Genomic DNA, 13,446 nt, shown 5'->3' on the forward strand with positions numbered 1-13,446 from the left:
TAAAAGTTTAATAAAAAGCTGCAAAGCAGATTAAAAAGGGCTTTCAAGAGAGTTCAACAGTTCACTGGGGGCAAAGGCATCTCAGCCACATGAGTGCATACCCAGTGACTTAAATGAGGTTGTTCAACATCCTCACAAAGGACGGAAGTTGATTCAACACCTCTCAATTATCTTGCATTAGGTTGAGCTAGGTAGGTTGGTGTGCCTAATAAACCGGCAACTCAGTGTATATCTCAGCAGTTTTACATTCCATCACAGCAGAAATCTGGTAGCTTTCTAGGGCTCACCGTTGACTGGCCATAATTTATTTAAGCAAAAAGAAATAGACAATTAGTCATTGATGTTTTGTAGCCAACCAGGTGAATCTGCTTGCCTGGCAAAAACATTACCCAACATCTGTCAAAACAACTATCACTATGTGTGCCGAAACAACCTGCGTGCAAGAAATATCTCCTGCATGTTAGTCATATTGTCTTTTAAATGTGTTAAAAATTACCTGTCAACCAGAGAAAATTGCACAGCCTGGCCTTGAGAGAATGGATGCCTTCCAAAAAGAGAGATCTTTATACCTAGCACCCCCCAATGAATGAAATTCTAATGTAAAAAGAATATGGCAGAATGTGTGTATGAAAGTGTTTCACATTGGACACATTTTTTTGTATGAGTGATGGTGTGTGTGCTTGTTATTCATTTTTCTGTTTACTGTGGGCTAAAGTTTGTATTAAGTATCTACCCTTTAAGTGTGTCTGAGTATTGAGTCAGTAGTAATGACCTGGAGCAAGTCAAAACATGCTTTCCTACTTCTCTGTCAGATAGTAAGCTACATTAAAAGTATTTAAAATGATGTAACAACACAAGAAAATCTGTTTGTTATAAAACAAACTAACAGAGGGGATTTGTTGCAGGCTGGAGGAGTATCATGCTTCCCAGGTGAAAGCTCTGACTGACGAGAATGAAGATCAGAGAAGCCAGATGGCCCACATGGAGAAAGAGATTAACTTCCTCCAAACTGAGCTGGCAGCCCTGAAGGAGGCCAACATCCGCTCCCCCAGCAACACCATGAAAAACCTGGTGGAACGACTGAAAGCACAGCTCACCCAGAAAGAGAAACAGCTTAAGGTGGTTCTTTTATCATAAGTATATCGTACAATGTTCTTCTTTTGTCTGTGATATAATGGTGGGCAACAACACATCACCTGTAGGATAAAACTCCACCGCTCACATGCCCTGTTAGTGGGTGAACACCACTTGATGATTTCTGCTTGAGGTTTCTGTCCTCACTGGACTACATTCGGCTTTTCTCCAGTATTTATGCTTTAAACTATAATCTATAAAAACATCAAATTAAAGTTTATATGTGTTTCTTTGTATGAAGTATTTGCTTTCCATCCTAGCTAACTGACTGCTTTAAATCAGACATTTAGTACGGTCAATACCACAGGGTTCCCGCGGCTTCTTAAAAAGACTTAAAAGGTCTTAAATTGTCTTAAATTTACCGTAAATTTGCTTTAGGTATTAAATTTGCCGATGGTCCATTTAAGGCTGGTGGGGAAATTGTCACGCACTGAAGAAACCAGATGGTTAATTGTGCTTTTAAACTTTTCATTATGGTCAGAAGATAAAAACACTGGATGCCAAAGAGCAGCCTGGTATCAAACAGTGGATCACTTCACAAATCTGAGGTAGAACATACAAAACAACAAATATGCATGAGAAAAATAAAGTCAAATCTTTTTTCAGTCCCCTTTCCTCAAAACTATAAATATCTTAATAGAAAAGAAAGTGCTAATTCGTTTGTGATTCAAATGAATTAAATCAACTCAGCCCTAGTTCACGTTCACAAATGGACACAATCAGTTTAACAAAAACCTGAGCATCATCAATAATTAGATCACAATCTGATCACCCAAAATTCATCTTAATGCCAGGTGTAAACAGCCGCTATTCCCCGATTCGGAATCTCAAAAGTCATTCAACTGTTGTGAAAATAAAACTGCCAAACATGGCATTGCGTCGTTCATTAAGAGATCAAACACGCGTCTCTTTTCTATCAGAGAAATTGTTTCAAAATTTGAGGTCTTAAATTTATATTTGTTGAGGTCTTAAAATATCTTAAAAAACATTCATTTGACTTTTAAAATGGTGCAAGAACCCTGTACCAGATAGCTTTCAGAGCTGGACCAGAGATCACATCTGTTCCATATTATTAGCCAGGCCTTTCAGGCTAGCATGATCTGATTTACTGGAGTGATACCTCAATTAAAGCTTAGATTCAGACCTTTGTCATAGAATCCAACATGGTTAATGTCTGGTGGCTAGCAGCACACTGTTGAGTTATGGTTACATTCAGCTCAGGCCTGCAGTCAATAGCCATTAAAGTGTAGATGCTCTTCTATGTAGCAAGTATTTGCTTTCCATCCAAGCACAAACTGACTGCTTTAATTTACACATTTAGTGTGGTCAATACCAGTAAGCTTTCATAGCTGGGTCAGAGGTCAAATCTGTTCTTTATTATTAGGCTGGCCTTTCAGGCTAGCATGATCTGATTTACTGTAGGGATCCATCACATGAAAGCTTATTCTCACCTTTCCATACAGGCCAAGATTGTTGATATAGAAACTTCAGATGTGCAGTAGCTCTCTGTGTCTACCCCACCTCCTAACAATATTTCCCATTCCTTAATGGAGAAATCTTTTTTTTTCTCTGAAATTGTAAACATCTGGCACTGTTGAATTCATGTTGAGAAGACTCTCCACAATGAAATTGCCGCTGTACCGTGAGCCCATGTGAAGATATTGATGAAAATTGTTTGTAAAGTTTTATCCTGCCTCTGTGCACGGAACATTAAAAATATATAAATTTGTTACATTCACCAAGAATAGATCCGACAACAAGCATTCATGGGAAGGTGAGGTTTTTATGACAGTTAGGGAACATTGAGACAATATTAGACTAGTGAGGAATTAGTGATATGAGGCCGCACGCACATGTCTCACCTTGTCTGTGTTGACAAGGGCTCAAGGCCTGATTCTAGACCATGCTCAACATCGCCACCCTCACAGTTTCTAATGTGGTAAGTCCTATTGCCCTGCAAAAGTACCCGGAGACATTTCTTGGAAATGAGGAAATACTCTGTTGTTGCCATGTTTCCCACGGGTTATTCAGTTTCTTCCCAGTCCAAAAATCTTGAGTGAGTGTCTCTGTGTTGACTCTGTAACGGGCTGGTAGTCTGACCCAGATTCTGTGTATGTTGGTGCTAAAACTTGAATGACATTTGAATGAATACTCCTTTTCAGCCATTTAGCTGCATAACAAATAAGATCAGTTGATCTGGATATCCGTTTTAAGATTTATAAAAGTGCCCAAAGCTTTTTTAATAATACATACAGTACATCATTTTTTTATTTCTTAAAAGTAAGCCAAGTTCTGTAATTTTCCACTGCATACAGAAAAATGTCAAGTTTATACCAAGAATGAGTCTGGGACAGAGGAAGTAGTCCATGAAAAAAAATGGATAACAGCCCAAAAACTGTATAATGAAGCCTGACTTCTGCATCATCATATTTATCATAGCTGGCATCTCTCTCCCCGTTTTCTCAGGCTCTCAGTAAGGCTCTGTTGGAGCTGCGAGCAGAGATGACATCTGCTGCAGAGCAGCAAGTCATAGCCAGCGCTGCGCAAAAAGAGGAGAGTCTCAATGTACAGGTGTTGGTTGACAGACACACCAAAGACCTAAAGGTGGGACCCCTTTATTGTAAAAACACATGTTTTTCTTGCATCTTGTATTTCATTACTGACTTTTATCGATAGGTGTTGAGTTAATTAACTGACACAAATATAGCTTTGTGAGTAAGTTTATTCAGATTACGTAAACAAAATAAAGAATGAGATATATTATCTATTCCCTCTATCTATCCTAATTAGCAACCTTCAATAGACATGTCCCTGGATAGTAGCAAACCATAGGTGAAGTTGGTGAACACATGGCATGTGCCAGCCTCTTTGCACAGACAGCATGTTTGACACATTCCTTGACTCCAACTGGCCCTTGTTCCTTTCATTAATCACTCTTTACAGCTAACTGAGGCTCAGTCATATATGCAAGTCAGTAGATTAAAAAAAGTTAATTATTAGTGTTGTAGAAAAGACCGCCCAAACCGAGACCAAGTCAAGACCAAGTCCAGAGTTTATCGAGACCCATACAAGACCAAGACTTTTAGGGGCTGAGACCAAATCGAGATCAAGACCGAGGGAGGGCAAGACCGAGTTGATCTGAAAGATCCACATTCCCATCAACACCCACGTACAAATGAAATCAACGTAGGCATCTTTATTCAACACTCCTTTTCCATGCTTACCATAGCGGGGAGAGGTGACAGTCGTTAATGGTAACAACACTTTTTTATTTGGAATTATTGGTTGTATTTGAAGCAGTATGTTTTACATCCAATCAAAGTAAGGATGTTAACAAATAAATCAGACAATGCAAAAGCAATTTATTGATATTCCAAAAGTTATGGTCTTGACTTGAAAAAAAACCATGAGAGTATCTAGGGTACTTCAACACTAGTATTTATAGAATGTCTTTAGCCAATTATATTCGATGGGCATAATGATAACATTAAAGGATAAGTCTGGCGATATTCTGATCATAAAACAGCTGGCAATGTAGTTATTAGCAAATGCTACTGAAACACGAGTTACTAGTGCATTTGTTGAGACTATTTTCAGCTGCAGACTAATACACATCTGTGTGTATGTGGGATTGACTCAAACTATATTGGCCGTATTTGTGATAAGAAGGAGCATGTCAGCCGCTATAACTGTGGGGCTCATTCAACAATAAACTCTGGCAAAGAAGAATAAGAAATGTCAGACTTTGGATACACAGACAAATTGTTTGGTAGTTTTCCCTTGTCAATAAAAAAACTACAGAATATCACCAGACATATCCTTTAAATTGGAAAATCCCACTTCTCCTAAGGTGCGGGTGCAAGAACTTAATGAAGAACTTCAAGCTGCAAAGGAGTCTGCCAAAGCAGCCAGAGGCCGGGAGAACAACCTAAAAGAGGAAGTGGATGGCCTGAACCAGGACCTCCAGAGGAGTCAAAAAACCCTGAGACGCCTGCAAGCTGAAAAGGAGGAGAGAGAGCAGGAAATCCAGGAGCTCAAGCAGCAAATCAAGAGGCTCAGCAGCGCCCTTCAGGTTAGTATCTCTAACTATTTCAGCATTAACACCATGTGGACAAATGCCTCTAGACATGTATAGACATGCAAACCAAAATAAAATAAATTAAGGAATCCATCAAGAATGGATTTTTCTAAGATTTCAGATAAACTCCTCCATATCAAAGTTGATTAAATTATTCAGGCATTCTTTTGGGCCACTGCCACGTAGCATGTATTTTCGTTTATGTCAGTTAAATTTTTCTCAGGACCTGGGCTGCAACTCTATCTCTCATTTCTTTCACACAATGCCATGTATCGTGACCCTAACCTTTGCAGTGTTAACGCCTTACCTTTCTCATTGACTTAAATAGGGAATGGAATCCCTGTCAGTTTCCAATGTACACTGTCTAAGAAAAGTGAGATGCTATGAAAATATTTTCCTCTGCATGTTTCAAATAGAATCAACCAGAACCAGATGGGAAGAGACCAACCATTGAGAATATGCAAAAGAAGATCAGGAGGCTGGAGTCTGATTTGGAGAAAAGAGCAGAAATGAAAAATGTTAAGGACGATCATGGAAAGGTCTGAACATCAATTCTGTCAACATTAAACATCGTCTATTACAGCTGTTTTAATGTATTATTTTGTATAGCATTATTATCATTAGCTGCACTCTTACTTGATGTATGACTTGTTTGCCTGACAGAACAAAGACGAAATTGTGCGTTGGGAGGAGGGTAAGAAATGGCAGGTCAAGATGGAAAAGGTGAAGAATTCACTGAAGGAGAAGGAACGAGAGAATGAATCCCTGTCAAAACAGCTCAGCACTCTTAAAGACCTCTATGCTAGGTCAGTGTGTACATCGTGCTAGATACACAGCATTCTTGGATCTCGTGTTTTGTGTATATGACAGAATTACTTCCACTTCAAGCTGCAGTAAGCTGTGGAACATTGGTTCCAAATGGCAGCCCGTGGGAGTGAAGTTTACAAACTTGAAACTATAGCTTGATGTCATTGAAATGCACACAGTAGTGGTCTTTGTAGATATATGGATAAATAGATAGATAGATGGATGGATAGGTACTTTTATTGTAAGTGAATGAGAAGTTGTGTCCAGACTTTTGACTGGTACTGTAGGTCAAAAAATACAATTAACAAATTTACAAATAAATATTCATACAAACTACTACACTAACCGATATCATAATTAGGATTTTAAAAAAACTATTATATACAACAAAGAAAAGCTCTCATATTTGTTTGACTGGTTATCAAAATAGTTGTAAATGAATCCAGAAAGCTACTGCCACATGTCTATCAGCTGTTGGCAGCCCTTCTATTTCCATTCTGTGTTTTATTGTGCATGCAGACTAGAGCAAGAGAAGAGTGCACTGCAGAAGAAGTTGAAGGCTCGAGGTGTGACTGCCGATCAGGTGGTGGGCGTGAGATCCACTGAAATGGAGAAGGAGATGGAGGAGCTAAAGAAGAAGAACTCAGACCTGGAGAAACAGATCCTCACCATAAAGTAACTAGCTTAAAAAGATCTGCTGCTCTTGATTTTCGTGTCTTGTTTTGGCTTATTTTAAAGATATTGTAAGTGCACTATGATTCAGTATACTTCTATTACATGAACTATACATTAATTATATACTATAATTACAATGAAATTAGATTCATACATCACATTTCCTACAATAAGATGCAATATATTACACTTCACAAAATAGAAATTCAACTTTGTTTATTTCTACATAAGAAGCTTAATTTAACCCTAGTGTTTGTAAATAAACACTTACAACATGTGATTTAGAGCCAGAGTTAAAGTTGAATATCCATAAAATGCTTATCTTGTGTCTTACTTTCATGGATTTCCGCTATATAATTATTTGCTATATATTATATAATCTTATAACCATTATTGGATACATATTATGATTTTATGTATGACTGATTAGAAGTATTTAGGCAGAAGTTTTACATAATGTCTGACACTGGATCTTTTTAGGTCATTGGTGATCTCACTTTTTTAGTCTGAGAAAGTTTTAGTCTGATAAAAATATCTTGGCCAATATGTATTTATTACATAAACATTTCCGACAAGTAACCCTTTTATATTGGGTCATATAGGCACATATATGAGAAAGGAAGAGGGAGAGGCTAAGTATACTGGAGGACAAATTTCCAGATCCAAAACATCTGGAGAGAGGAGGAGGAGAAACAAGGGAGGGAGAGGGAGAGAGGCATCTGTGTTTGTTGGACATAAACAGAGGGTTAAAAAGATGCAGTAGTTTTCAGAAGGTTTGCAGTGTTCTTGTTGTAACGGGTACAGGGTAATCAAAAACAAGCTGCTAACTGAAGGTTCATGCAAAAAGATGAGTTTTTGGTTAGGATTTAATGGCCTTAACAGAGTCAGTCGGTCTGAAATCAACAGAGAGGTTATTCTAGAAAAAAGGGGCACAACAGGAAAAGGCTTTGCAGCCTGATTTCTTCTTAACTCTGGGGACAGAACCCCTGTAATCTGAGAGCATGGGATGGGATGTAAGGTTTATGGCGGTCAGACAGGAATTTTGTAAGTCGTTAGAAGCACCTTAATGTCTGATCTGACATGGATAGGGAGCCAATGAAGGGCTAAAATTGATGTGATATAACATTTTGTTATTTTGCTGATCGAGAGAGAGAGTAGGATAAAACGTAACACCGAGATTCTTGGCTGTCACACTTTGAAAAATCTCCCAGCTAAAATGTAGTTCAAATGTTACTATTTAGCTGGATATTATACAATTAGCTTTACTTTCAAAGTTATTATAAAAAGTTATACTGAATTTAATCATGAAATATCATTAAATATATATGATTAAAAAAATACAGCAGCCCTGAAACATCAATAAAAGCAAAGAACAACAGATATAATCTAGACTGCTGTACTCAACACAACACTCTTTCTAAAAATATAAAAGGAAAACTACAAAATATGACGTTAAGCAATTTCAAAGCCTCATTGATGAAGCTCATTGCAGACTTTTATTTTCTTGTTGAACTTGCAGACAGCACCAGGCTTTACCACGTGATGACGCCATGGAGAATCTGACCCTGAGGAATCGCTACCTGGAGGAGAGACTCCATTCCTTAGAGAGCCAGGTATCCAAAGAGCCTCCATCAAGACCCTCTGTAAGTGCTTATCAACATGCAGAGCATGATGATTGTAATAAATATGTGGGAATTTGTCAAAAATATCCTGATAATTCACAGAGTAACATAACATAACATTTCTCTTTTTTATATAGTCTTAAATTGAATATTTTAGGTATTCTACTGTTGGTCAGACAAAACATAGCATTTTGAAGACATCACCTTCAGTAGACTAATCAATTAATCGGAAATAGAATCTATTGATTGATAATGAAAATAGTAGTTAGCTCTATATTCTCATTACAGAGATTACTCATATGTATTGCAAGTTGTGCAGTATGCAGTCCACAGTATATATATCACAACTCTGTTCCCAAAGATGTTTTCTTCTTTTATCTCTTCCTTCATCGTCTCTCTTTCTTTGTGTATCTTCTTCTTCTCCGGATTTAATCTGATTCATTGCCTGCGAAGGGAAAAAGCTCCTCTTCCCATGCTTTGAGAGAGATTTGTTCTGTCACTTTTGATGTTGTGCATGCGTCACGCAAAGGGAATGCTGCACTCCGTCTAGCTGAACCCTACAGCCGCTCTGTTAGCTCCGAAGCTGTTGCAGACCCCGCTGACCAACAGAGGGAGCCAAAGCGAAGCCCGATAGATAGAGAAACTCAGACCAGCTTTGCTGGAGCAGAGGATGTTTGCACTGAAGGAGGGCAATCAAGAATTGATGAGGCAGAAAACACAGTAGCAGACAAAGAAGATGAGACAGAAACAGATATTTTAGAAAGTACACAAGACATCCCAGGTGGTTGTGAAGCTGACGTAGCTGAAGAAAAGGAAGAACCACAGACCACAAAAGAAGGTGAACCCCAGCCTGATGATCCGTCAGACAGACAAGGATCAGTTACATCATCCTCTCAGACAGCCACGGCAGCAACTGGCGGTGAAACACTTAATCAAGAGGATGTTGGTGAACTTGATGATCGAGACCCTGATGATGATGATAATGATAATGATGTGCGAATAAGGAAAGAAAAACCAGAAGAGGCTGAGGAACAGGTTGAGCTAAAAGATGAAGTGGATGACACAACTACAAAGGAGGAAACGGAGGAAGATAATCCAGAACAGTCCTGCTCAGCAGAACCAGATGTGGACTCCAGCTCTATACTGAGCAAACACTCACAGAGGTCTATCAGTAAAAAAACGGATGAGCGTGTACGAAAACAAGAAAGCAGATCTCTTAGACATCTGAAGGTACTCCAGGCTTCTATAGCCACCCAGCTGAAGTGGTGTAGTGCTGTGATAGTATTGCAGTAGATGTGGCAGAGGAAAAGTCAAGGCATTAAAAGTGAGTAGTAAGTGGCTTATTAGTGTGTTGCTGTTTTCCTCCTCTGCGTTTTCTGTCATGGACTAAATGTTACCGTGGTTGTGAGTAGGTAGAGAGAGTATAATGACCCCAAGAACAAGCTAAATAAAGTATTCCTACCCTCCCTTAGAGCTTTTGTATTTGAAGATATATTTATATATTCATCCACAGCAGTGTTATCATGCCTTCTAATTAATTTACCGTGGCTGACTGTGTGTCTTTTACTTCCTAAAGACTTCAGGACGAGACACTGGCACTCCCTCACAAAGAGATCAGGACTTCCAAAAAGAAAACCTCAAGCTGGCCTCTGAGAACCTGGAGCTGCGATTTCAGTTGGAGCAGACCAACAAAGACTTACCAAGACTCAAGGTGTGCATAACATAACCTTGATGGAAAAGTAGTTGGCAAGGGTTAGATGCGAACATCAATACCACTCACGTCTGTATAGTAAATATGAAGGTGGAGCTGGGGTTAGGGTTAGACATCATTAGCTTTGCTTAGCATAAAGTTGTTTCCCAGCTTCCTGTGAAACCACAACTTGTCGTATTTACTCTTCAGTTTTGGCAGACAGAAAAAATATTCTTAGCAAGAAAGCAAAATATCAAACTTCCTTTAAGAAACAGAGCATTTACAATATTACTTTTTTTTTTTTTTGCTTTAATAAAAGGTGACTTCGTTCATTGTGTCGAAAGGTATTTTTTGTGTACACTTGTATCAGTATCTTCACAAACTTAGTTGAAGTTCAAAAATAGTTGATTAGGTGTGAGCAAATGTTTTTTGTCAGTCAGTGTTTTCTATGATTTTATGATGTTTCTCTTTGTTTTTCACAGAATCAAGTTGCAGACCTTAAGGAGATGTGCAGCGCGCTAAAAAAGGCAAAGGCAGAGGTGGAGAAAAGGCTGGCACATATACGTGGAGGAGTATGTTAACCTAAATTCACCTGCGTTCTTTCTATACACATGGGTATTTTCTCAGAAATGACCAAACACAGAAATAAATGATACATTATATTTATATATTAGGTAAAGAAATTACCTTAAAACATTGAATCAAGAAACAAATATAGCAAAACTTGATTGGACAGAAGCCACTTCACTGAGGTTCATTGAAATTTAATTCACCAACCCCCTGTTCCAACTGTAGATGGTGAAAATGATTTGTAATGTGTTCCTCGTCAGGCCGGTCACAGTGGTAAAACAGTACCTGAACTTGAAAAGACCATTGGTTTGATGAAGAAGGTGGTGGAGAGGGTGCAGAGGGAAAATGAGTCACTAAAGAAATCCAGCGCACCTCCAAATCAAGACAACGTAGCTGCCTTGGAACAAGAAAATGAAAAACTAAAGGTTGTTGACCTCATGTCATGTCTACTGTGTCATACACATTCTGCTGGACATGTTTTATTATCATCTCTGTTCTGTTCCTGCAGCTGACATTAAATACTGTTTATTTTCTAGGCTGACTTTGAGAAACTCAAGAGTCAAAGTGAAGCTGAGCTGAGTTCCAAACTTGAATCTAAAACTAAAGGACTGGAGAAAATAGTGATGGAAAATGAACGTCTACGCAAGGAGATCAAAAGGGTAACTACATATATGTTTGTGTTTAGGATCCAGAAAATAGATTTCAAAGTGTTGATTCTGTTTCCTATAAACTCTGCCGGTCACAGAGCCAAATTTGATGTGGCAAAAAAAACATATTTGTGCCAGAGGTACTTTATATGGCCATGTTAACTCAAGTAATATTTAATACTGAGTGGCCAACAACTGTTTTTATGACAGAAGTTGTCTTTTTTTTTTTTAAGAGCATGGATTCCTCATTTGTAATAAAACCCTCTGAATACATGTTTTCATCTCTCTTACCCCACCTGGATATGCATGTTTCATATTGATACAGGAAATTGAAGCTGCAGAGAGGCTGAGAGTCACCAAGACAAGTCTGGAAGTTACCATCGACAAGCTCGAGGCAGAGCTGGAAGAAACCAAGATCAGGTTGAGGGCAGCTCTATCCAGGCCCATCACAGAGGGAGCAGACAGTAAGGCCTGGAAGGCATCTGTGGTAACTAGGTCAGCAAACTGTTTTTATCCAATCCATTTGAGTCTTATTTTAGTGGGAACAAATATAAAAGCTGTCAAAGCTTTAATAAACTGGGTGTATCACTATCAAATTGCATCAGTTGTCAGTAGGAAGAAGCATTATTTGGGATAGGCATTAACAAAGATCTGAGTCTTGGGATGGCTCAAGATGGCTTGGGAGTTCAAGCTTGATCTTGTGTCCTCCGCTTGTAGAAGCTCCAGGCTACGAGTACAGTTTACAGAGTGTGAGCGAGTGGTTGTTTCACTTACATCCACAGAATGTTTGAGAACAAGATGAAGGAGCTGGAGAAGGAACTCTCCCAGAAGACCTCCAGTCTGTCTGAACTCAAACAACAACTGAAGGAGGTGAATGAGCGAGAGGAGAGAGCTCAGATAAGCATCCGGCAACTTGAAGATCAGGTACACGCTTAAGGACTATTTCGTTTAATTACTGAAGTCAGGTACAGGCTAATTCGTTTGCTGAGGGACTGGATAACATTTTTCGATTTGTGACTTGGCCTCAAGCTTGTGTTAAATATGGAAGCAACTACTAAATCACATTTGTAAAGTAATACTTTTATTTAGTTGGTGTAATTATAGTACTATTCTTATTACATTCTGCTATGAATCGTTTTTTTCCAAAAGGGTCAGGGCTTGAACTGTACGATATCAATATGTTGCTCGGTGGGTTCAGGTTTTCCAAACTTGTCATTTCAAGAGGGGGTATTATGGAAATGGTCTAGTGTTGAGGTAGACTTTGCAGTTACAGTAGTTATTTAAGTGCTTCAGCAATTTCTTACTGCACTTTTATAAAGTTGAGGGCCTTTGAGAGACAGATTAAAATATAATGGTCAAATCTGATGCAGCAGATGTCCTTATTATTACTGTGCGAATTAGAAATCTCAAAGTCCAAGCTGAGAGATGACACTGTGAAGGGTAGTTTTCTCAGACTGCTGCTCCCCAGAAGTTTCCACAGGCTGAGTAGTCAGACATGTAAAATCGGAGTTCTCCTTCAAAAGATAACAGCCTACTTAAGCCTAAGTCTGCCATTTCTGTTGCAAGCTGTCAATATTTTGAGCTAATGTTATTATGGTTTTGTCACGTTTTAGGTTGAAATGTTGAAAAGATATCCTACTGCTGCAAAGACAGAAGGAGGACTCACCAGGGAGTTCCAGGGAATGAGGTTCGTCAAACAATGTGCACTTTCATTAATGAGTAATGGTGATAAACATATATATCACAATATGGCAAATAAATGCACAATCACATACAGGATAATCAAATTGATGTTAAATGCCGTGGGTTTTTTTTTTTTTTTTTTTTTTACATAAAATACACTTATGTATTAGATCAAGAAAATCATTGTACAACCCCAATTCCAATGAAGTTGGGACGTTGTGTAAAATGTAAATACAAACAGAATACAATTATTTGCAAATCCTTTTCAACTTATGTTCAATTGAATACACCACAAAGACAAGATATTTAATGTTCAAACTGATAAACCTTTTTGTTTTTTGCAACAATTCACTCACTTTGAATTTGATGCCAGCAACACGTTCCAAAAAAGCTGGTACAGGGGCATGTTTACCTCTGTGTTACATCACCTTTCCTTTTAAGCGTTTGGGAACTGAGGACACTAATTGTTGAAGCTTTGTAGGTGGAATTCTTTCCCATTCTTGCTTGATGTATAACTTCAGTTGCCCAACAGTCCGGGGT

General features: G+C 38.5%; 1 protein-coding gene across 1 annotated transcript in view; it reads left to right on the forward strand.

The window, feature by feature from the left end:
• The window catches only part of cep290 (centrosomal protein 290), a 41,389-nt gene that overhangs the window by 25,807 nt on the left and 2,136 nt on the right, over window positions 1–13,446 (forward strand). The window contains 14 exon segments of the mRNA XM_038705917.1: window positions 906–1,119; window positions 3,601–3,738; window positions 4,985–5,206; window positions 5,629–5,751; window positions 5,876–6,018; window positions 6,539–6,694; window positions 8,214–8,337; window positions 9,893–10,027; window positions 10,489–10,578; window positions 10,837–11,001; window positions 11,113–11,235; window positions 11,549–11,718; window positions 12,006–12,147; window positions 12,837–12,910. Coding sequence (XP_038561845.1) covers window positions 906–1,119; window positions 3,601–3,738; window positions 4,985–5,206; window positions 5,629–5,751; window positions 5,876–6,018; window positions 6,539–6,694; window positions 8,214–8,337; window positions 9,893–10,027; window positions 10,489–10,578; window positions 10,837–11,001; window positions 11,113–11,235; window positions 11,549–11,718; window positions 12,006–12,147; window positions 12,837–12,910 — 2,019 coding nt within the window.

The sequence above is a fragment of the Micropterus salmoides genome, unplaced genomic scaffold (assembly GCF_014851395.1).
Source record: "Micropterus salmoides isolate LMB-PRFRI ecotype aquatic unplaced genomic scaffold, ASM1485139v1 Ms_hic_scaffold_8, whole genome shotgun sequence".
NCBI lineage: Eukaryota > Metazoa > Chordata > Actinopteri > Centrarchiformes > Centrarchidae > Micropterus > Micropterus salmoides.